Source organism: Callorhinus ursinus, unplaced genomic scaffold (assembly GCF_003265705.2).
Source record: "Callorhinus ursinus isolate GAN/ISIS: 27379988/994484 unplaced genomic scaffold, GSC_fseal_2.0 scaffold57, whole genome shotgun sequence".
In the NCBI taxonomy this organism is placed as follows: domain Eukaryota; kingdom Metazoa; phylum Chordata; class Mammalia; order Carnivora; family Otariidae; genus Callorhinus; species Callorhinus ursinus.
The window spans coordinates 7,008,423-7,033,648 of record NW_027397119.1 but is presented as its reverse complement, the minus strand read 5'-3'; the positions used below and the strand labels follow the sequence as shown (position 1 = coordinate 7,033,648).

General features: G+C 39.6%; 1 protein-coding gene and 1 non-coding gene across 7 annotated transcripts in view; one reads left to right on the top strand and one right to left on the bottom strand.

The window, feature by feature from the left end:
• SNRPE (small nuclear ribonucleoprotein polypeptide E) overlaps window positions 1-25,226 on the bottom strand; it is an 89,327-nt gene that overhangs the window by 61,402 nt on the left and 2,699 nt on the right. For 5 of the 6 annotated variants that reach the window (XR_012375784.1, XR_012375785.1, XM_073884460.1 and 2 more), the window contains one exon: window positions 24,223-24,301. Coding sequence is in view for 4 of the 6 variants with exons in the window: in XM_073884460.1 (XP_073740561.1) it covers window positions 24,223-24,301 (79 nt within the window). In the remaining 2 variants the exon portion in view is untranslated. Of the gene's footprint in view, window positions 1-21,201; window positions 21,423-24,222; window positions 24,302-25,226 lie in introns of those variants that run through there. The other variant, XM_025855251.2, reaches the window with a different exon arrangement.
• Window positions 12,727-12,860, top strand: LOC112811315 (U4 spliceosomal RNA). The gene has a single exon (XR_003205031.2). It is a non-coding gene; the product is annotated as a U4 spliceosomal RNA (small nuclear RNA).

The following is a 25,226-nucleotide window of genomic DNA, read 5'->3' as shown; positions in this document are numbered from 1 at the left end:
TTAAATATAAATAGATTAAAATCTCCAGTTTAAAAACAAAGATTGGCAGGGGCACCTGGGTGGCTTAGATGGTTAAGCGTCTGCCTTCGGCTCAGGTCATGATCCCAGGGTCCTGGGATCGAGTCCCGCATCGGGCTCCCTGCTAGGCGGGGAGCCTGCTTCTCCCTCTGTCTCTTCCTCTCTGACTCTCAAAAATAAATAAATAAAACATTAAAAAAAATAAAAACAAAGATTGGCAGAACAGAGAAAAAACATGATCCAAAATATGTGTCTACCAGAGACTCACTTTAGATCCAAAAACACTAACAGACTGAATGTAAAAGGATTTAAGATATTCTATGCAAGTAATAATAAAAAGAGAAGGGGAGGTATACTACTATCAGAAAAATAAAAATTAAATCAAAAAAGGTTACAAGAGATAAGAAAAGGATATTACACACATTAATAAAAAGCACCACACAGCAAAAAGATGTAACAATTAGAAATATTTAGGCACCTAATAACATACCAGCAAAATATATGAAGCAAAACCAGACAGAAGTGAAGGGAAAAGCAGACAGCTCTACAATATTAGTTGGAGACTTCAATACCCCACTCTCAATAATGGACAGAACAACCAGACAACACATAACTAAGGAAACACAGGACTTAAACAACACAATAAACTAAGTAGATCTAACAGATATATACAGGACACACTACCCAACAAGAGCAGAGCATATGTATTCTTCTTAGGTACACAGCGTATTTTCTCCCAGCACAACAGGATAAAGTAAAAAATAAACAATAGAAGTTAAATTGGAAAACTCACAAATTTGTAGAAATTAAACAAAATCTGAAACAACAATGGATGAAAGACAAAAGGACAAGGGAAATTAGACGATACTTAAGAGATTAAAAAAAAAAAAAGCAAAACAAAAAACACAGCATGCCAAAACCTGTGGGATGAAGTGAAAGCAGTATTAAGAAGGAAATTTATAGGGGCACCTGGGTGGCTCAGTTGGTTAAGCATTTGCCTTTGGCTTGGGTCATGATCTCAAGGTCCTGGGATCGAGCCCCGTGGCAGGGTCCCTGCTCAGCGAGGAGTCTACTTCTCCCTCTCCCCCTGGCTCATGCTCTCTTCCTCTTTCTATCTCTCTCTGTCAAAGACATAAAGTATCTTAAAAAAAAAAAAAAGGGAAATCTACAGGTATAAAGGCTTACATTAAAAAAAAAATCTCCAATCAACAACATAACTTTATTATTAAGGAACAAGAAAAGAAGAAACTAAACCCAGAGCTAGCAGAAGGAAGAAAATAATAAAGATTAGAGCAGAGATGAATGAAAAGAGAACAGAAAAAATAATAGAGAAAATCAATAAAAACCAAAAGCTGGTTCTTTGAAAAGAGCAACAAAATTGATAAACCTTTAGTTAGATGGACTAAGAAAAAAAGAGAAAAGACTCAAATTACTAAAAACAGAAGTGGAAACATTACTACTAATTTTACAGAAATGTAAAGAATTATAATAGAGTACCATGAACCACTATATGACGACAAATTCTTAGAAACAAAACCTACCAAGACTAAATCATAAAGAAACAGAAAATCTGAACAGACCTATAACTGGTATGGAGATTGAATCAGTAATCAAAACTCCCCCAACAAAGAAAACTCATGGACCTGATGGTTTCATTGGTAAATTCTTTATCTAAAGAATACCAATCCTTCTCAAACATCCCCCCCAAAATAAAATACAATTTTACACACACACACACACATACACACAAACACACACACACAGAGAGAGAGAGAGAAAGAGAGACAGAGAGAGAGAGAATAGGGAATATTTATGTCATTCTATGTGGCCAGCATTATCCTGATACAAAAGCCTGACAAAGACACTACAAAAAGACTACAGACCAATATCCGATATGAACACCAATGCAAAAATCCTCAACAAAATACCAGCAAGCCAAATTCAGCAGGTATTAAAAGGATTATTCACCACAACCAAGTGGGGTTTATTCCTGGAACATAAGGATGGTTCAATATACAAAAACCAATCAATGTAATACATCACATTAACAAAATGAAGTGAAAAAACCCCACCCACATGATCATTTCAATTCATACAGAATAAGCATTTGACAAAATTCAATACCCTTTCCTTGTAAAAACACTCAACTAGGAATAGAGGGAAACAACCTTAATGTAATAAAAGCCATATTTAAAAAAAACCCACAGCAAACATCATATTCAATAGTGAAAGACTGAAAGTTTTTCCTTTAAGATCAGGTACAAGGCAATGACATCCACTTTCTTCACTTTTATTCAAGATAGTAATAGGCTGTTCTTTTTCTGGGGGGAGAGGAGGGGCAGAGGGAGAGGGGGAGAAAGAATCTTTTTTTTTTTTTAAAGATTTTATTTACTTGACAGAGATAGACACAGCAAGAGAGTAAACACAAGCAGGGGGAGCGGGAGAGGGGGAAGCAGGCTTTACGCTGAGCAGGGAGCCCGATGCGGGGCTTGATCCCAGGGTCCTGGGATCATGACCTGAGCCAAAGGCAGACACCCAACGACTGAGCCACCCAGGCGCTCCAAGAGAAACAATCTTAAGCAGGCTCTACACCCAGCATGGAGCCAACAGGGTCTCTATTTAACAACCTGGAAATCCTACCTCAGCCAAAATCAAGAGTCAGACACTTAAGGGACTGAGCCACCCAGGCACCCAGGGGGCAGTTCTAATTAGAGCAATTAGGCAAGAAAGGTATAAAAGGTATCCAGATTGGAATGAAAGAAGTAAAATTATCTCTCTTTACAGCTAGGATATTTCATGTAGAAAATCCTCAAGAGTCTATAAAAAAACCTTTTACAAATATTTTAATTCAGCAAAGTAGCAGGATACACAGTAAACACACACAAAAATCAGTTGTATTTCCCTATACTAATAATAAACAATGGGAAAGAAAATTACAAAAACAATTGCATTTACAATAGTATCAAAAAGTATAAAATACTAAAAAAAAGAAGTATAAAACACTTAGAAATCAAGCTAGCCAAGGAGGTGAAACACTTGTATACAATGAAAACTACAAATCATTGATTAAAGAAATTAAAGACATAAATGAATGGAAACATATCCCATGTTCATTGATTGGAAGACCTAATATTGTTATGGTGTCAATATTATGCAGTGATCAGGGCACCTGGGTGGCTCAGTTGGTTAAGTGTCTGCCTTTGGCCCAAGGTCATGATACCAGGGCCTTGGGATTGAGCCCCACATCGGGCTCCCTGTTCAGTGGGGAGCCTGCTTCTCCCTCTCCCTCTGCCACTCCCTCTGCTTGTGCTCTCTCTCTTTCATCGTCAAATAAATAAAATCTTAAAAAAAAAATACTATGCAGGGGTGCCTGAGTGGCTCAGTTGTTAAGCATCTGCCTTCAGCTCAGGGCATGATCCCAGGGTCCTGGGATTGAGCCCCACATCAGGCTCCCTGCTCAGCGGGAAGCCTGCTTCTCCCTCTCCCACTCCCCCTGCTTGTGTTCCCTCTCTCGCTCTCTGTCAAATAAATAATAAAATTTTTTAAAAAGATTTTTATTTATTTATTTGAGAGAGAGAATGAGAGATAGAGAGCACAAGAGGGAAGAGGGTCAGAGGGAGAAGCAGACTCCCTGCTGAGCAGGGAGCCCGATGTGGGACTCGATCCTGGGACTCCAGGATCATGACCTGAGCCCAAGGCAGTTGCCTAACCAACTGAGCCACCCAGGCGCCCTAAACAATAACATCTTAAAAAAAAAAATACTAGGCAAAGTGATCTACAGATTCAATGTAATTCCTGTCAACAACCTGATGTTTTTTACAGAAATAGAAAAAAACCCATCCTAAAATTCACATGGACTCTTAAAGGACTCTGAATAGCCAGAGTCCTGAACAGGAACAACAAAACTAGACGACTCATACTTCCTGATTTTAAAACTTACCACAAAGCTCAAAACAGTGTGGAACTGGCATAAAGACAGATATATAAACCAACGGGAGGGCGCCTAGGTGGCTCAGTCGTTAAGCGTCTGCCTTTGGCCCAGGTCATGATCCCAGGGTCCTGGGATTGAGCCCCGCATCGGGCTCCCTGCTCCGCGGGAAGCCTGCTTCTCCCTCTCCCACTCCCCCTGCTTGTGTTCCCTCTCTCGCTGTGTCTCTCTCTGTCAAATAAATGAATAAAATCTTAAAAAAAAAAACAATGGGATAGAATAAAGAGTCCCCAAATAAACCCTTGCATATACTATCAAATGATTTTTTTAAAAGATTTTTATTTATTTATTTGAGAGAGAGAATGAGCTAGCATGAGAGGGAGAGGGTCAGAGGGAGAAGTAGACTCCCTGCTGAGCAGGGAGCCCGATGTGGGACTCGATCCCTGGACTCCAGGATCATGACCTGAGCCGAAGGCAGTTGCTTAACCAACTGAGCCACCCAGGCGCCCTATCAAATGATTTTTTTAAATTTTTTGTTATGTTAATCACCATACATTACATCATTAGTTCTTCATGTATTTTTTATTTCAAATGATTTTTGACAAAGGTGCCAAGACCATTCAATGAAGAAAGGATAGTTTTTTTCAACAAATGGTGCTGGGAAAAGTAGATATCCACATGCAAAAGTACGAAGTTGGATACCTATCCAACACTATATACAAAAGCTAACTCACAATGTATTAAAGGCTTAAATGTAAAACCTAAAACTCTAAAACTCTTCTATTTAAAAAAAAAATTTATTTATTCGAGTGAGAGAGAGTACAAGTGGGGTGAGGGGTAGAGAGAGCAGACTCCCTGCTGGGTAAGGAGCCCAATGCTGGGCTTGATCCCAGGATCCTGGGATCATGACCTGAGCCGAAGTCAGATGCTTCACTGACTGAGCCACCCATGTGCCCCAAACTATAAAACTCTTAAAAGATAGGACAAAAGCTGCATACCATTGGATTTGGCAAAATTATCTTTGGTATAATACCAAAGGCATAGGCAAGAAATGAAAATAATACATAAACCTAACTTGATAAAAATTTAAAAATTTTAGGCATTGAAAGACACCATCCAGGGGGCGCCTGGGTGGCTCAGTCGTTAAGCATCTGCCTTTGGCTCAAGTCATGATCCCAGGGTCCTGGGATGGAGCCCCACATCGGGCTCCCTGCTTGGCGGGAAGCCTGCTTCTCCCTCTCCCACTCCCCCTGCTTGTGTTCCCTCTCTCGCTGTCTCTCTGTGTCAATAAAATCTTAAAAAAAAAAAAAAAAGACACCATCCAGAGTAAAACGAGTTCACAGAATGGGAGAAAATATTTGCAAATTATGTATCTGGTAAGGGAATAATATCCAGAATATACAGAGAACTCCTAAAAGTCAACAACAAAAAACCAAACAACTCAATTATAAAATGGGCAAAGGACTTGGAACAGACATTTCTCTAAAGATATACAAATGACCAATAAGCACATGAAAAGATGCCGGGAAATGCAAATCAAAACTACAAGGAGATACACCAATTAGGTTGGCTACAATCAAAAAACCAGAAATAACAGATATTGGTGAGGACATGGAAAAAGTGGAACCCTTGTACACTGTTGGTAAGAATGTAAAATGGTACAGCTGCTGTGGCAAACAGCAGCTTTTTGCTGTGGTTCCTCAAAAAATTAAAAATAGAGGGGCACTTGGCTGGCTCAGTTGTAAGAGTGTACGACTCCTGATCTTAGGGTCGGGAGTTTGAGCACTGCATTGGGTGTAGAGATACTAAAAAAAAATTAAGAATTACCATATGATTCCACTTCTGGGTATATATTCAAAAGAACTGAATCTAGGGTCTTTTTTAAAAATATTTTATTTATTCATTTGACAGAGACAGACACAGCAAGAGCAGGAACACAGGCAGGGGGAGTGGGAGAGGGAGAAGCAGGCTTCCCGCCGAGCAGGGAGCCCAATGTGGGGCTCCATCCCAGGACCCTGGGATCATGACCTGAGCCAAAGGCAGACGCTTAATGATTGAGTCACCCAGGCACCCCTGAATCTAGGGTCTTGAAGACATATTTGTACAACCATGTTCAGAACATTATTCAAAAACTGCTGAAACACCGAAGTGTCTCAGCAAAATGTGGCATATACATACAATGATATATTCAGCCACAGAAAGGAAGGAAATTTTAACACAGTACAACATGGATCAACCTTGAGGACATTATGCTAAATGAAATAAGCCAGTCAGAAGAAGACAACTACTGTATGATACCACTTATATGACGTACTTAAACTAGTCAAAATCATAGAGACAAAAAGTAGAACTGCCAGAGGTGGGGGTAGGGTGGGAAGGGGTTTGGAGGAATTATTGCTTAATCGGTAATTTTATTTTAACATGTTTAAAAGTTATGGATGATGATGATTGTACAACATTGTGAATGCATTTAACATCATCAAACTGTTCACTTAAAAATAGTTAATATGTGGCTCAGTTTGTTGGGCGCATGACTCTTGATTTTGGCTCAGGTCGTGGTCTCAGGGTACTTAAATGGAGTCCCACGTAGGGCTCCATGCTGGACATGGAGCCTCCTTAAGATTCTCTCTCTGGGGCACCTGGGTGGCTCAGTTGGTTAAGTGTTTGCCTTCGGCTCAGGTCATGATACCAGGGTCCTGGGATTGAGCCCCGCATAGGGCTCCCAGCTTAGCAGCAGCCTGCTTCCTCTCCCTCTGCCACTCCCCCTGCTTGTGCTTTCACATGCTCTTTCTCAAATACATAAAAATCTTAAAAAAAAGAAAAATTCTCTCTCTCCCTCTGCTCCTCACTTCCCAACCTCTAGCTCGTGCATGTACTCTTACTCTCTCTCAATTAGCCGGTCTCTCAACAAGTCTATGATCAATTTGACTCACCTTTTCCTTAGGCAAAGTTATAAGTTCTTCCCGAGTATGTATGTTCCAAATATATTCCTCTCTTACTTTTACAATATACAATGAGAACTATAAAAATGCTAATAGTTTTAAAATATAGAAGCTCACTCATAGAAATATATCTTTATGAGACAGAAGAGATAAAGATGTTCACTGTGCCATAACATAATAGTGAAAAAGTTGAAACTATATAAGGAAATATTTCATAAATTATGATTTGTTAAATCAATGGAATATTATGCACAAAGCCTAAAGGACAGCAGGAAATGGCTACTATAGGAAGCAAGATTATGGATGAATTTTAAAACCTCCAAATGACATAATAAATGGTTTTTAACAATATAATCTGGAAAAAAGGAACACTCTAGAGTTGAATGAACGTATAAAGACTGAAGCAGAAAGTATTTTTTCTTTAGCTGTCTGAAGGAAATTAACAATAAGAGAAAAGGAAATGCCCTTATTGACCTTCCCTCCAGCCCTTCCTGCTAATTCCCTGACATTGAACCCTAGCCAACACTTTAAAAGGCAGTCTATTACAGAAATGGAATCAGCACTCAGGTTTCCTCTAAGAGGACATAAGAAGGTTATGTATGGAATGATATTAAGTAAAGGCCAAGAAAGGCTCTATTCAGTAAAAAACTCACACCTCTTTCCAAAAGAAAAACCCGAAAAATTATTTCTAATCCCAAAGTTTAAAGTTTTAAAAATTCCTGAGAGAAAAGATGGCATTTCCTAATAGTCACACAATGTGAGTCTTGATAAGTAACATTAACAATGTGCTATAGGGCACACCCGGGTGGCTCAGTTGGTTAAGCGTCTGCCTTTGGCTCAGGTCATGATCCAAGGATCCTGGAATCGAGTCCCTCGATGGTCTCCCTGCTTAGTGGGGACTCAGCTTCTCCCTCTCTCTCTGCCCCTCCCCCTTGCTCCTGCTCTCTCTCACAAAAATAAATAAAAGCTTTAAAAACAAAAACAATGTACTACAGGATTTATAACACATCTAATACTATGACAAAAGTGCACAGAAGAGGGAGGAATTGGAGGTATAAGGTTCTTATATCACACGTGAGACCATAAGATACTATTGATGATAGTTAAAGATGTATATTGCAATCCCTAGGGAATAATGTAAAAAATTTTTTTAAGATTTATCTTGGGGGGGGGGTGCCTGGGTGGCTCAGTTATTAAGCATCTGCCTTCAGCTCAGGTCATGATCCCAGGGTCCTGGGATCGAGCCCCATGTCGGGCTCCCTTCTCATTCTCCCACTCCCCCTGCTTGTGTTCCCTCTCTTGCTGTCTCTCTCTGTCAAATAAATAAATAAAATCTTACAAAAAAAAAGATTTTATTTATTTATTTATTTTTAAGATTTTATTTATTTGACAGAGAGAGAGATAGCGAGAGCAGGAACACAAGCAGGGGGAGTGGGAGAGGGAGAAGCAGCCTTCCCGCCGAGCAAGGAGACCGAGGTGGGGCCCGATCCCAGGACTCTGGGATCATGACCCAAGCTGAAGGCAGATGCTTAATGACTGAGCCACCAAGGTGCCCCAAGATTTATTTTATACAGAGGAAGAGAAAAAGAGTGTGTGCACATGCGTGCACAAGTGGGAGGGGCAGAGGAAGAGGGTGAGAGAATCCCAAGCAGACTCTGCGCTGAGTGTGAAGCCAGACACGGGGCTCAATCTCACAACCCTGAGATCACGATCTGAGCTGAAACACAGAGTCGCACACTTAAACAACTGCACCACCCGGGTACCCCCATGTAAATTTTTTTAATGGGGTATAGCCAATAAGCCAATAGAAATAAAATGGAATCATTATAAAAATCCAAAAGAAGATAGAAAAATTGACAAAAAGAAAAAAGAAGAGATAGGACAAATAGAAAACAAGATAGATTTAAGAATTGTCAAGTATCTGAAATTTTACCCTACTTGCAAGCTAACAAGTTGGACTGACATAATTCCATGGATGTTGGTAGAAGACAGGAGACATCTGGGTCGCAGAAGGGCAGTTTATCACTCACATCAACAGCAGTACCCAGAGTATCAGCATTTTGTACCAATTCCCCAAATTACATTTTCCAAAGAGCAATGCAACTAGGGCCACATGATACTGACACATGTAATGGGTTGTGTCATTGCAGAAAAACCTGGTATCTGCGGAAGTAAATTTTTTTATGTGGGCAATAAGCACGCCTGTTCCTTACTCTAGAGGGAGATATTATCTATCTTCCAAGGCAGTTTGCTAAATAAACATCTGTGTAAAGATAGAAACAAAGGACAATCAGTACCCTGCTTGCATGACATACAGAAATGCAAGAGACTTATGAAGAACTGCCTCTCACCCGATGGCAGATTTCAACCAACCATATGAATAATTATTATAAAGGTAAATGATTTAAACACCCAAATTAAAAAGCAGAGACTCAGATTGGACCTCAACTATATGATATCTACGATAAACCTGTTTTGCTCAGTAATGGAGAGAATGACTAGACAGATAATTAATGACACAGAAGATGTGAACAATACTATTAGCCAATTTGACCTGATATTTATAGAACATTTTCATTTTCCCCAACAACAGCAATACACATTCTTTTTTTTTTTAAGTAAGCTCTATGCCCAACAAGGGGCTTGAACTCATGACCCTGTAATCAAGAGCTGCATGCCCTACTGAGCCAGCCAAGCACCCCAGCAATACACACATTCTTTTTTTTTTTTTAAAGATTTTATTTATTTGACAGAGAGAGACACAGCGAGAGAGGGGACACAAGCAGGGGGAGTGGGGAGAGGGAGAAGCAGGCTTCCTGCCTAGCAGGGAGCCCGATGAGGAACTTGATCCCAGGACATCTGGGATCTGCCTGAGCTGAAGGCAGATGCTTAATGACTGAGCCACCCAGGCGCCCTACACACATTCTTTTTAAGTGTATGTGGAATAGTCACCAAGATAGATCATGTTGTGGGCTACCAAAGAAACCTAACAAATTTAAGGTAATTGAAATCAGATACAGTAAATTATCTGAACACAACAGGATTATACTAGAATGCAGTAACAGAAGGATAGGTGGACAATTCCCAAATATTCGGAAATTAACACACTTCTAAATAATTCATATATGAAAGAGAAATTAAAAAAGGAAACAAAATATGTTGAGCTAAATGAAAATACAACATTATTGAAATTTGTGAGACACGGTAAGATGCTTACATCAAAAAATAAATGTTTTGTATCAATAATCTAAGCTTCTACCTTAAAATACTATGAAAAGATCAAATCAAACTCAAAGCAAGCAGACAGAAGAAAATAAAGCAGAAATTGATGAAATTGAAAATAGTAAAATGAGAGAAAAATTAATGAAATGAAAGGCTGGTTCTTTGAGAAGTTCAATAAATATATTTCTAATCAGATTGATCAAGGAAAAAATAAAGAAGATGCAAATTACCAATACTAGGAATGAGAGAGAAGGCATCTCTACAGATTGTATAAGCATTAGAAGAAAAAGGAAATATGTATAACTTTATGCCAATAAATTTGATAGCTTAGATGAAATAGAAAAATTCCTTAAAAAAACAGAACTCCCAAAAGTCACTCAATAAATGTAGATAACTTGAATAGTCCTCTATCTGCTTAAGTAATTGAATTAGGAGTTAGGAGTAAAAACATTCTGCCACACAAACAAGCTATAGAGCTAGGTGGACTTAAGGGATGGTAAGTTAACCATTTTTCAATACACAGAAGTATTTTTTTTTCCAAAGATTTTATTTATTTGAGAGAGAGAATGAGACAGAGAGAGAGCATGAGAGGGGGGAGGGTCAGAGGGAGAAGCAGACTCCCCGCTGGGCAGGGAGCCCAATGTCGGACTCCATCCCGCGACTCCAGGATCATGAACTGAGCCGAAGGCAGTCGCTTAACCAACTGAGCCACCCAGGCGCCCCTACAGAGAAGTATTCTTATAGGGGAATCCTGGGAGATAAGGCTGGCCTAAAAAATAAACACTGAAAGGCTAAAGTCATCAACTTCTTTTTCACATTGTTGCTCCAGGCCACCCCCTGCATTTTTTTTAAGGTAGGCTCCACGTCCAGCAAGGAGCCCAGTGTGGGGTCCAAACTCACAACCCTGAGACTAAGATCTGAGCTGACATCAAGAGTCAGACAGACGCTCAACTGAGCCATCCAGGTACCCGTGCATTTTTTAAGTAAACTACCCCCAACATGGGGCTCAAACTCATTACCCTGAGATCAAGAGTTGCATATTCTATTGAGGCAGCCACGTGCCCCACACCCTCTGCATTTTATGACACTTATTCATTAGTATTTATATATGCTTATACTATTTTCTCTGTTGGATGTATTTGTAATACAGTGCCCTAAGTAAGTCTGTAGATTCCTTTAGGTGGGTCAAACCAAAAAGATTTGCAAACTGGGGGGAAAAGTATAGAAACCTTCCAGATCAGATGGCTTCACAGGTAAAACATACTAAACATTTAAAGAAGGAATTACATCAATCCTATAAAACTCTAGAAAATAAAAGATGAGGGAACACTTCCCAATCCTTTGAAACTACTACACTGATACTAAAACTAGACAAAAACACTGCAAGAAAACTACAGACCAACATCTCTAATGAACACATTAAACAAGTAAGTGAATTTAGCAATATATAAAACTGATAACAAACTATGACTAAAGTGTTTACTTCAGAAATGTAAGGTCAGTTTATTGAAAGCAGTTAATGCAGTTTACCTTATCAGACTTGAATAGAAAAACTGTATGATTGTCTCAATAGAGAAAAAGGGGTAACAAAATTCAACATACATTCATGATAAAATAAGCAAATTAGACTTAACCCAGTAAAAACCTATGAACAAAAACCTTATATCTATAGCATACTTAATAGTATGTTTTCTCCCTAAGATCCCCCTAATATTAGTAACAAGACAAAGATTGTCTCCCACCACTCATATTAGAGTGGTCCTAGCCACTAAAATAAGGCAAGAAAAAAAATAAATAAAAGGCTTAGTCTGGAAAGGAAGAAATAAAACTATTTTTACTTGCATTTAAAAAACTTCTTGCATCGTCACTTTTTTTCAGACAAAATGATCACCTATATAAAAGATCCCATGCAATCCACACACAAAAAAACAAAAAACGCTATGAGAATAATTGAGTTTAGCAAGGTCACACGATACAGGATCAATTTATAAAACCCCATTGTATTTCTGTATATTAAACAACTGGAAATCAAATTAGAATAAGACAGCACCATTTACAATAGTTCAAAAAACATTACATAGAAAGGGATAAATCTAACAAAATGTGTTAGAAATTATATGCTAAGAAAACACTGATGAAATAAAAGGAAAACTAAAACAGATATCTCATGTTCATCATTGAAGACAAAAATGTCAGTTCTTCCTACAATAAACTACAGAGCCAAGCAAGCTCAACCAAAATCCCTGCAGTCTTTTTTGGTAGAAGTTGACAAGCTGATTCTAAAATCTGTATGAAAATAAATAAATACAATCTATATGAAAAAACAAAGGCCCTAGAATATATAAACTAGTTTGAAAAGGAAGAATACAGCTGATTTCAAAGCTTAGTATAAAGCTACAGTAAGGAAGACAATGTGGTACTGGTAAAAAGATAGACCTATATAGCAATGGAACAAAGTAAGATTCCAGAAAAAGTGACCCACACAGAGGGTCAAGTGATCAAATGATCTGGGAATATTGGTCATCCCTCAGCAAAAACAAAAACCCCCCTCAAAATCTGTATCTCACATCATACATAAAATTAACTCTGAATGTAAAAATCTAAGAACTCTAGAAGAGCTTTGCGCAGTGGTAGTATCGTAGCCAATGAGGTTTATCCAAGGCACGATTATTGCTAACTGAAACTAAGAATTCTAGAAGGCATCAGAAAAAATCTTTGTGATCTTTGGTTTGGCCAAGAATTCTTAGGACACAAAAGCATGAACCATAGAAGAAATATGTGATAAAATGAAAACTTGAGGGGTGTCTGGGTGATGCAGTTGGTCAGGCATCCAACTCTTGATTTCAGTTCAGGTCGGTCATGTTCTCAGGATCGTGAGATCTAGCCTCTGGGGCTCTGGGCTCAGCACTGAGTCTGCCTGTCCCTCTCCCCCACCTTCTGCCCCTGCACCCGCTCAAATGTGCTCACTCTCTCTCCCTAATTTAAATAAATAACTTGAAAAAAAAATGAGGAATTTGTGTTATTTAAAAACACTGCAGAGAAATGAAAAGACAAGCCACAAACTGGAAGAAAATATTCACAAAACCCCTATCTGATAAGGATTTTTTAAAAAATGCAAAACACATAAAGAACTCTCCCAACAACAACAAAAAAGAAATATGACAACCCAATTTTTTAAAAAAGATTTTATTTATTTGAAAGAGAGAGAGAGAGGGAGAGCACAGAGAGAGAGAGTGAGAGGGAGTGGCAGATTTCCTGCTGAGCAGAGAGCCTGATGTAGGGCTTGATCCCAGGATCTGAGCGGGAGGCAGACGCTCAACTGACTGAGCCACCCAGGCGCGACAATCTCAATTTTTAAAATGGGCCTGCGCATGAACTTTATAGCAGTTAGTGCATAAGTGACAAAAACTGGAAATAACCCAAAAGTCCATTAACTAGTTTACAGATAAACAAACTGTGGTATATCCATACAATTTAATACTACTCAGCAGGGCGCCTGGGTGGCTCAGTTGTTAAGCGTCTGCCTTCAGCTCAGGTCATGATCCTAGGGTCCTGGGATCGAGCCCCGCATTGGGCTCCCTGCTCCGGGGGAAGCCTGCTTCTCCCTCTCACACTCCCCCTACTTGTGTTTCTCTGTCAAATAAATAAAATCTTAAGAAAAAAAAATACTACTCAGCAATAAAAGAACAAAATACTGATACATGGAACATGAATCTCAAAAGCTTTTTTTTTTGAGAGAGAGATAGCAGGGGGAAGGGCAGGGGGCAAGGGAAAGGGAGAAAGAGAATATTAGGTAGACTCTAGGTCCAACACAGGGCTCCATCTCACCACCACCATCATTACCTTAGCCAAAATCAAAAGCTGGATGCTTAACCAACTGACCACCCAAGGTGCCCCAAAAGCATAATATACGAAAGAAGTCAGACACAAGTAACTACATACTGTAAGATTCCATTTACAGGACATTCTGAAAAAGGCCATTCTGATTTCTAGGGTCAGAAATCAGATCAGTGGTTGCCAGGAGCTAGGGTGAGTGAAATGGATTGACTATGAAGGAGCCTGAGGCAAAATTTTGGATCATGAAAATATTGAGTGTGTTAGTGGCTATACGTTTGTCAGATGTCAGCAAAGTACATAGGTGTAAAGTGTGAATTTTAGTATCTGTAAATTATACCTCAATAAGCTTGACTAAAAAAAGCCCAAGCAAAACAGATTTCCCAAATTGTAATGTTTTGCTTAATGTCGAACAAGTTTACCTCTTCTCCACATATTCCTTTTATTAAAAAAAGATTTTATTTGAGAGAGAGTGCAAGTAAGAGAGCATGAGAGAGACATCACGAATAGTGAGCAGAGGGGAAGGGCAGAGACAGACAAGCAGACCCCCTGCTGAGCAGGGAGCCTAATGAGGGGCTCGATCCCAGGACTCCAGGATCATGACATGAGCCCAAGGCAGACACTTAAACAACTGAGCTGCCCAGGTGCCCCTCCAACATATTCCTAAACAAATCTTTTAAACTATAAATTATTCTCATTTGGAGCTAGACAAATACTTCTTGTGCATTCCTGAGGCCTGAAACAGCACTTTGTATGTATTATCTCATTAAATCATTCCAACAACATTATGAAACTGAGGTCGAGAGGTTTGGTTAATTCTAAAGTTGGGATTTAAACCCAGGTATGTGGACTCCCAAGATCTTTCCTTCTATACTTCACTGCCTCCCCAAATCTCCAAAGACAAGGACTAAATTTTACATCCTTTATTGTTTAGCATATAACATTCAATAAAAGCAGACACTGTTGAAATATAAGAAACACCTTCCAAACTGAGTATCTTATCAAGTAGGATCTAAAGAAGGCTGCTTAGTTGGGCAAATACTCCCTTCCCCACTCTATTCACACCATCTACCTTCTCTCTGGTTTAGCAACATAGTCCACCAGGAAGAAGCACTCATTTGTTTATTTTCCCCAAGTCTCCTCTGCAATTTCCTAGCCCAGCAAAACATCTCTAACTCAGGACGGCCCTGGGGATGAGCTAATCTGTTAATACTCCAGAGACCGCAGTTTCTATGGACATGGAATGATGATCCAAGACCATCTTTCTCAGGAATTATTTTCATAACTAGGAAGGTAAAGATTACTGTTTTATGGAAAATTAGTCACATCGCTTCATTTGTATTCCCCTATATAGTCCAAGATCATTACTTCAGTTGCCAATTTTCTCAACTATTGCATTTAATAATTCTTCACTGGAAGAACTGATCCCCTTCCAAAAACAGGTGGCCCTGTTCTGACATCCTTCTCATTTATAATGCTTTAGTTTTAATGAACAGAAAACCAACCATGAAATTTATTCTCTCACATAACAAGTTTGGTAGTAGGCAAGTTCCAGAGGTGATTAATTCAGTGGCTCAAAAATCATCAATGACCAAATTTTTTCCATTTTTCTATTCTGACATCCTTAGGATGCTGGCAGTTATAACTTTGTAGCAGTCTCACGACAAGCCTGTGAGTTTCATTCCAACTGCTGCTTGATAGTTGGCTGGCATGAAGAAAACAATTTTCTGATATATACTAGGGAAGGCAATTTAGAAGTACCTACAGAATTTTTTCCTACAGAATTATTTTTAATGTGCATATCTTTTGATCTTGCAATTCCACTTCTAAGAATTCAACTCACAGACACACGTAAGTGGACAAAAACAGGTATGAAGAGGTTCAGTACAAAATTCTTTTTAACAGCAAAAATCTGGAAACAGCCTAAAATATCCACTAATACAACAGGTGATTACTTAAATTGAGAGGCCCATACAATGAAATACATCACAGCTGCTTAACACGGAAGTATGTCCAAGTTTTGCTGGTAAGAGTCAAGCTTCAGGGAGTATGCATACATAAGTAAAACTTAACCTATGACACCAAAAGCACAGGCAACAAAAGTAAAAATAGATAAGCTAGGTTACATCAAAATTAAAAACGATGTCCATCAAGACATAATCAACAGAGCGAAAAAACAATCTATAGAATGGGAGAAGATATTTACGAATTGTTTATCTGATAAGAGGTTAATATCTAGACTGTATAAAGAACTCCTTCAGCTTAACAAAAAAGTAACCTGTTTCAAAATGGGCAAAGGGCTGAGACATTTCTTCAAAGAAAATAAATGATCAATAAACGTATCAAGAGACATTTACCACCACTAACCATTATGGAAATGCAAATCAAAACCACAATGGGATATCACCTCAAAACCACTGGGATAGCTGCTATCAAAAGTAGAAAACAAGGGCGCCTGGGTGGCTCAGTCATTGAGCGTCTGCCTTTGGCTCCGGTCGTGATCCCAGGGCCCTGGGATCAAGCCCTGTGTCAGGCTCCCTGCTTGGCGGGAAGGCTGCTTCTCCCTCTACCACTCCCCCTGCTTGTGTTCCTGCTCTTGCTATCTCTCTGTCAAATCAATTAATAATCTTAAAAAAAAAAAGTAGAAAATAAGTTTTGCCAAGGATATAGAGAAACTGGAACCCTTGTGCACTATTGATGAGAATGTAGAATGGTGTAGCTACTGTGGAAAACTCTATGATGGTTCCTCAAAAAGACTTCGGGTATATGCTCTCAAAAAAACTGAAAGTAGGGTTTCGATGAGGTATTTGTATACCCATGTTCATAGAAACGGTAAGACAGTTCCTCAAAAAAACCTTTTTGGGGTCAGGCACCTGGGTGGCTCCAGTTAAGCATCTGATTTGATTTCTGCTCAGGCCATGATCTCAGTGTTGTGAGACTGAGCGCCATGTCAAGCTCTGCACTGGGCCTGGAGCCTGCTTAAGATTGTCTCTCTTCCTCTCTCTACCCGTCCCCCACCTCTTAAAAACAAAACAAAACAAAACAAAAAATATTTGGGTATATACTCAAAAGAATTGAAAACAGGGTCTTAAGGTGCATTACTCATGACAGCCAACAGGTGAAGGTAACCCAAATATCTACTGACAGTTCAATGCATAAACAAAATGTGTTTTATAAACATACAATATTATTCAGCCTTAAAAAGAGAGGAAAGAAATTATGACAGTCTACAACATGGATGAACCATGAGAACATTATGCTAAGTGAAAACAGTCCATCACAAAAAGACAAATATTTTATGGTTCCATTTATATGAGGTATCTAGATCAAACTCATAGAAACAGAAAATAGAACGTTTGCCAGGGGCTGGGAAGGGTTGGGAAGTTGTTGAATGGGTAGTTTCAATTCTGCAAGATAAAAAAGTGCTACAGACTGTTTGCACAACAATGTGAATGTACTTTACAATTTTACCAAAGACTGAAATTAAAAAAATTTTATTTTTTTTTTAAGATTTTATTTATTTATTTGAGAGAGAGAGAATGAGAGATAGAGAGCATGAGAGGGAAGAGGGTCAGAGGGAGAAGCAGACTCCCTGCTCAGCAGGGAGCCCGATGTGGGACTCGATCCTGGGACTCCAGAATCATGACCTGAGCCGAAGGCACTTGCTTTCCCAACTGAGCCACCCAGGCACCCTGAAACTAAAAAAATTTTAAATAAAAATATCAAATTGAGAAACAAACCAAATTATATATATCTGTGAAGAGCTTAGAAGATTAACGGCCTAACTCCTGATAGTTATATATGGAGAATACTGATGGGGAAAAGAAGGACTTCTGTTTTTTTACTTTACATCTTTCTGTACTACTGGCATTTTAATTATAAGCATGCACTAAGTGGGGCGCCTGGGTGGCTCAGTCAGTTAAGCATCTGACTCAAGATTTTGGCTCAGGTCATGATCTCATGGGTCAGGCTCCATGCTCAGTGGGAGTCTGCTTGAGATTCTCTCTCCCTCCCGTCTCCCCACTGGTGTTCTCTCTCTCTCAAATAAATCTTAAAAAAAAAGCATACACTAAGCTAGGATTTCTAAATTCAATTTTTAAAAAGTTTAGTGGATAGGGGACAGAGCCTGGATGGCTCAGTCGTTAAGCGTCTGCCTTTGGCTCATGTCATGATGCCAGGGTCCTGAGATCAAGCCCCGCATCGGGCTCCCTGCTCAGTGGGGAGTCTGCTTCTCCCTCTCCCACTCCCCCTGCTTGTGCTTTCTCTTGCTCTCTCCCCTGCTCTGTCAAATAAATAAATAAAATCTTTAAAAAAAGTTTAGTGGATAAAATTTAAACTCTAGGTACAATAGACTTAAGTTTTTTTTTTTTTTAAGATTTTTTATTTATTTGACAGAGACAGACACAGAGGGAGAGGGAACACAAGCAGGGGGAGTGGCAGAGGGAGAAGCAGGCTTCCTGCGGAACAGGGAGCCCAATGTGGGGCTCGATCCCAGGACCATGGCATCATGACCTGAGCCGAAGGCAGACGACTGAGCCACCCAGGCGCCCCTAGACTTAAGTTCTAAATTTTTTTTTTTAAGATTTTATTTATTTGAAAGAGAGAATGAGAGAGAGAGAGAGAGAGAGAGAGAGAGCATGAGAGGGGGTTGGGTCAGAGGGAGAAGCAGACTCCCTGCTGAGCAGGGAGCCTGATGCGGGACTCGATCCTGGGACTCTGGGATCATGACCTGAGCCGAAGGCAGTCGCTTAACCAACTGAGCCACCCAGGCGCCCTAGACTTAAGTTCTAATGCCACTTTTTAAGAAGAGTTACCAACCATATCTCCTCACAAAAGCACACCATGAGTAGGTTATTACGATTAGTTCTAAAAGGAGTAATTAATTAAGGAAAAGCTCCTGGTGTCATCCAGTTTAGAGGAGATGCTGCCTATTAGGCTTTACCCCAGGAACTGCCCAAGACACTTACTAGCCAATAATGCCTAAATTCAAATTAGACGAAGATCCACTCTCTAATCCTGAAACTGACAAAAGTGATACAATGACAACAGCTGGTGCCTGCAAATACAAAATCCTAGGGTTTTCCAACTATTCTTACCCTTCTTCTTCCTACCTACTACTACTAAAACACCAGGCCTGCACCAGCACTTTACTTTTTCAGAGCCTTATTCTCCTCCCACCCCCACTTCAAGAATGTTACAAGAGAGTTAGTGGGTGGTTAGCAAGACCCCCTCAGAAAAACAGCCATTCCAGAAAAATAATTGCTCACATACCAAGGGCTGCCAACAAGAGCAGCTTCCCAGCAGCATGTTTTAATAACCTTAATGAAGCAGAGAGCAACGCCTCCTATAATACAAATTCTGGTTGGAAAAAAGATCTACAGATTGTGGAAAAGTACAACTTAAAAAGCAAACACCACAGGCTCCAGTAAGGCAGGAAAGCAAGCAGAGATTTCTAAATACAGAGCTCAATTGTAAGAGTTCACTGTACCTTATTTCTATCATCGTTTGCTCTGTCAAAAATAGAACTTTCCATGTCTTGATCCATTCAGAATAAGCCACAGCAGGCACAGCTTTGCTTACACAGGGCAGCCAGGTCAAAAAGGCCACACAGGGAAATGGAAAAGCAGCCAGCAGGTTTTCTTAGGGATTATACTGCTCCAGCTTTTATCCTTCTTCCCAGCTATTTTGGTGCCAAGAAAGCTACAGGGAGGTCTCTGCTCTGAAAAAGCTTTTACTGGGAAAGGCTAAAGCAGTCCAGGGCTGCAACTCCCTCTGCTGCCCAAGGTTTTCTTTGCATGCTGTAGCAAGTTCAATGCATTTCAAACTCAACTACGTTAAAAGAGCTAAAGCAGCCCTTTATTTCCAAAATGTGACCAGAAAGGCACAGGTTCAAATAGGAGAGGAACAGCTAGAATGCCAACTTCTGAGCTGGATGAATTTCTACACTTACCTACAAGTCTCCTCTATCTCATGAAGGGTTTCTTTTACTTAGTTTAAATGAAAGTTCTCCATCTCCCTCACAGGCACTTGGAAAAGCAGGAACTAGACTTCTTGTTCCCTCTTCACCCACCCTTAATAATGCCCACTACCAAAATTTAAGGCAGGCCTTATTCATCTTTCAAGCTCTAATTTAAAGATTTTATTTATTTATTTGAGAGAGAGAGAGAGAGAGAAACAGTATGAGAGGGGAGAAGGTCAGAGGGAGAAGCAGGCTCCCCGCTGAGCCGGGAGCCTGATGTGGGACTCGATCCCAGGACTCCGGGATCATGACCTGAGCCGAAGGCAGTCGCTTAACCAACTGAGCCACCCAGGCGCCCTCAAGCTCTAATTTAAATAGCACTTAGCACATGGAACTAAAGCAATTTGTTTGCCAGTCTGTTTCACTGCATTTATTAGACTTGGTACCTATTTAACAGCAGATACTCAATAATCACTTATCAGAACTCTTTTTTTTTTTTTTTTTTTACTTATCAGAATTCTAACTACAACTGCCCTGAGATCTTTTTTTAAAGTTTATGTAAGTAATCCCTACAACCCAATATGGGGCTCAAACTCATGACCCCAAGATCAAGAGTCGCACATTCTACCGACTGAGCTAGCCAGGCACCCCAAACTAGAACCACCCTAAGGAACTGGGGAAGATTTGTTCACATAATTCAATTATGACATAAGCAATTACTGGGGGAGGCACCAACATCTTTAGATTAAGAATAAGAGGGAGGTGTTGCAGGTATTGCTCCAACTAACATACTATTATTCTGCCTAACAATTTAGCAGCACTGCTTGTGGTCTTTTTCAGATTACCAATCTCACCAAGTCTCCATTTTGGTAACTGTTAACAGAACTCATTTTACATGTACTTTTAGGGCACTTCATTCTTTGCTTATACCCAAACACTTATCACAGTGTCATCTTAGTGGTACAAGAAGTCACAGAGACCTCAGAGAGTGACTGTGAGAGTGCTAAGCAGAAACGGAAGCTGATATAGCACGTCCAGCCTACTGTGGTCAGAAGCTCGTGTCCCAGCAGCCGGAATGAGAACTGCTGCTGAAGGCACGTATTAGTGCAGTAACCTCTTCTCTACCACCCAGTATCAGGAGCTTACCTGTGAGGTAGAATTCCTACTCTTTGCCATAAAGAATCTATACATCCAGGTTCTGGAAAAAAACAAATGCCCAGGACAACTGCCACCCTCCAGAAAACTTAGCTGCCACTGAGTGAACGGTCTCTACCACTGGACAGAAAAAACAATGTAAATTTTTAAATAAAAGCAATTCCACAGCATTTATTGTCCTCTGGTAATAACATAAAGGTAATCAAAACAATACGAACAAATGTTTTAGAACTACACTCACAACAAAGGACACCTAAAAAAACAAACTACATGGCCTTCTCAAGAATTTCTCACTTCACTGATTATTTCTAGTTGGAGACACTCTGGAGCAGGGTAATATTATCTCCTTTTAGCATGATCCGACCTGCAACACAGAATTAAAAAAAGAAAAAAAAAGCTATTAATAGCCATTCAGACAAGTGTGTAACCACTTTAGCCTCAGAATTTTAGATCCTATTTAAGCAATTTTGAAAATGCCTTCTCTCTTGAGCAAGTATGTGAAGATTTTCAAATATCCATATATTGAAAGGCTGTGCATATTAGAGCCTATGAACTTTTCCAGCAATAACCTAATGAAGGAAGAGAAATGTTATTTTATGAAAAAGAGTTTCTATAGACTAAGTCAAATGAATAGATCTACCCCAACATATCCCACTGTTCTGAGTTTGTGGAAGTTGGGGAAGAGATTATCTATCAAGTTTAAAAAAATGCAGCATACTGCAGCACCATTCTTAGAGTTCTCAGTACATTAAAGACTCCATCCTGCAATTAATAAACCTGTTTGAGCTTTACCCAACATTTCCTAATCTTACATGAGCAGAGAATACTTTTTTCCTGAGAATGTCCATAAATATTTTTTAATATTTATATTAAATATAAAGTTAGTTTGAGAAATGCTCATCAACCCCAACAGATTAAATGGTTTCACTTCCCGAGACTTCTGCAACAGGTAATATTAATCTATTCTATAGGATAAATACTACCATGGGAATTCAACACTGCAAATAATTTATAAATAATAGAATGTCAATAAGGCTAGTTTGCCCTTCCTGTCAAGACAAGTTTCTTTTTAAAAGATTTATTTATTTTGAGAGAGTGAGAATGAGAGAGAGAGAGAGAGAGAGAGAGAGCACATGAGAGGGGGAAGGGTCAGAGGGAGAAGCAGACTCCCTGCCAAGCAGGGAGCCCGATGCGGGACTCGATCCAGGGACTCCAGGATCATGACCTGCGCAGAAGGCAGTCGCTTAACCGACTGAGCCACCCAGGCGCCCAAGACAAGTTTAAATGTGAAAATCCAAGCTTTCACAAAAATAGCCTAAGCAGAAAGAAGCACAGCAAAACACCATACCACTTCTCAGATTCTACTTTCCACATATCTACTTTAGGATCAAGAGAATCCTCAGGGTTTTGAAAAAAGAGGCACCTGAAGCCTACCACAGATAAAAGTACTAGTGACCTGTGAACTGGCGCATTAAACAATTAAAAACAAAGTATCTAATAAACTTCAAATGAATAGGATTTTAAAAGAAAGGACTCAGTTTGTCTTGTTGAAGTCATGAATCCTAAAGACACTTTGTTAACTGGGTTAAGAAACTGCATTCATTATTTAAATATTTTTGAGTTTCTACTACATGGCAGGCACTGAATTAGGCAGTAGGCTTATTAGAGAGCAAAAAAAGACAGAACTTAGAGGAGCAACTGGCCCAGTGACAAGAGACATTAATAAAATAACCCCACTAGTGAGTGTTTTACTATAAATTCAGAGAACACAGCACACCCTGCCTCCCCAATCCCTACCCCAGTAAAACCAAACCAAACCCTGATATTTGACATTTGAGTCCTAAAGACATAGGAAACAGCATATACAAAGATTTACAGTGGGGTAAATGTGCAGATTCAAAGAACTGAAAGAACACAATGAACACAACTCCTCTATCTCATGAAGGGTTTCTTTTACTTATTTTGAATGAAAGTTCTCCATCTCCTTCACAGGCACTTGGAAAAGCAGGAACTAGACTTCTTGTTCCCTCTTCACCCACCCTTAATAATGCCCACTACCAAAATTTAAGGTGGGCCTTATTCATCTTTCAAGTTCTAATTTAAATAGCACTTAGCACATGGAACTGAAGCAATTTGTTTGCCAGTCTGTTTCACTGCATTTATTAGACTTGGTATCTGTTTAACAGTAGATGCTCAATAATCACTTATCAGAATTCTAACTAGAACTGCCCTGAAACTCAGAAAACGAAGCTGAGTGCTAGAAAACGTGCAGAGGGACAAAAGGCCAGATCATGAAGAACCTTGCAGAATACATTAAAGATTTTCTTATCCTCCTAGCAACAGGAAGTCACTGAAGGATTTCAAGTAAAAGGACGACGAGGTCAGGTTGGTGCTTTTAAAAGATAACTGCAGCCTGCAGAGCAAACTGGAGGGGGATGAGGTAGTTACAAAGAAATCAATCAGTAAACTGAATGGAGGTTGGTGCCATTCAGTAAGGCAGGAAACACTAAAATAGCTCCAAAAGAGTGTGTAAGGGGTGGGAAGTGAGTTTGATTTCTGACATGCTAACTTTGAGAAGCCTTTGAGACATTCAGGCAGAAATGTTGAATAAGCTCAGATAGGTCTAGGGCTACAGAGGTAAATCTGAGGTCAATATGTAGATGGTAATTGAAGGTAGTCTTGAGTGCCTTAGTAAATAAGACCAAATGACAAAAGGACCTACAACTAAGCCTCGAGCAACTCAAAACATTTAATGGCTGGGTCTCAAAGAATGAATATACAAAAGTCTGAAAAGGAATAAACAGAAATGAAAAGTGACAATCTGAGTATAGTACCACAGAGCCAAGGGAACAAAGTGTTTTAAGGTGGGAGTGGCCAACAGTGCCAAATGCTGTTCAGAGTTTGATGAGGACTAACAGTGACCATTAGATTTAACATCATTTGTCTCTGGTGACCTTGGTGAGAGCTGAGTGGAAAAAACAAAAGCAGAAATGGGAGTGGGGTTAGCTGTAAGTGGCAGAGGATAATTTCAAGAGTGAACTACTCCCTCTCATAGTAAATTCTCAAGTGCAAACTAAATTTAAACATGAACTGAGTTGCAACTCATTCAATTCTGCAAGTGAATAAAAATTTCCACAATTCCCAAAGGCCATCTATATTCTTACCCAGTTGTTTTCTTGACTTTGTTTTAGAATGAATCTCTTCGGCATCATCTAATACGAGGTTCATGTACTCATCAAAACCCTAGAAAAATAAGCCAACTGTCATTTTCAAGTAAAATCATACCCAACCACTCCAGATGAATACACCAACCTAGATACAAAAATGCCAACTAATTTCAGAAACTCATCTCTCCACTGATTTTTAAGCTAAAACACCACCTCCCTTCTAAAGCCTCTTTTTAAATAACAAGAAAGCCAGAATGTGGGCGCCTGGGTGGCTCAGTTGGTTAAGCGACTGCCTTCGGCTCAGGTCATGATCCTGGAGTCCTGGGATCAAGTCCCACATAGGGCTCCCTGCTCAGCAGGGAGTCTGCTTCTCCCTCTGACCCTCTTCCCTCTCGTGCTCTCCCAAATAAATAAATAAAATCTTTAAAAAAAAAAAAAAAGCCAGAATGTACTACAAATTACCTCTGGAGCCTTTTGGACTTAAGATTTGATTAGCTATACCTAAGAACCATGGTCTTTTCTTTTATAACTTGTCCAATATAGTTATGTGTGTACATATATGAATTAACTTCCACTGCCACCAGTCTTCCCATGTTCCTTACAAAACACTCTCGCCACTACCCATAACGTTTATTTTTCTACCTGTAAACAGGGAAGGGGAGATTATTGATGCAATCTACAATATCTGAAGGTAATATCAAAGTGTCCTAATATCCTAACATAATACTTTTCAGCCATATTTTATCTTTCTTTAAAACATTACTTAGGGGGCGCCTGGGTGGCTCAGTTGGTTAAGCCACTGCCTTCGGCTCAGGTCATGATCCTGGAGTCCCGGGATCGAGTCCCGCATCGGGCTCCCTGCTCAGCGGGGAGTCTGCTTCTCCCTCTGACCCTCTTCCCTCTCGTGCTGTCTCTCATTCTCTCTCTCAAATAAATAAAATCTTTAAAAAAAAAAAAAAAAAACATTACTTAGGGGCGCTTGGGTGGCTCAGTCAGTTAAG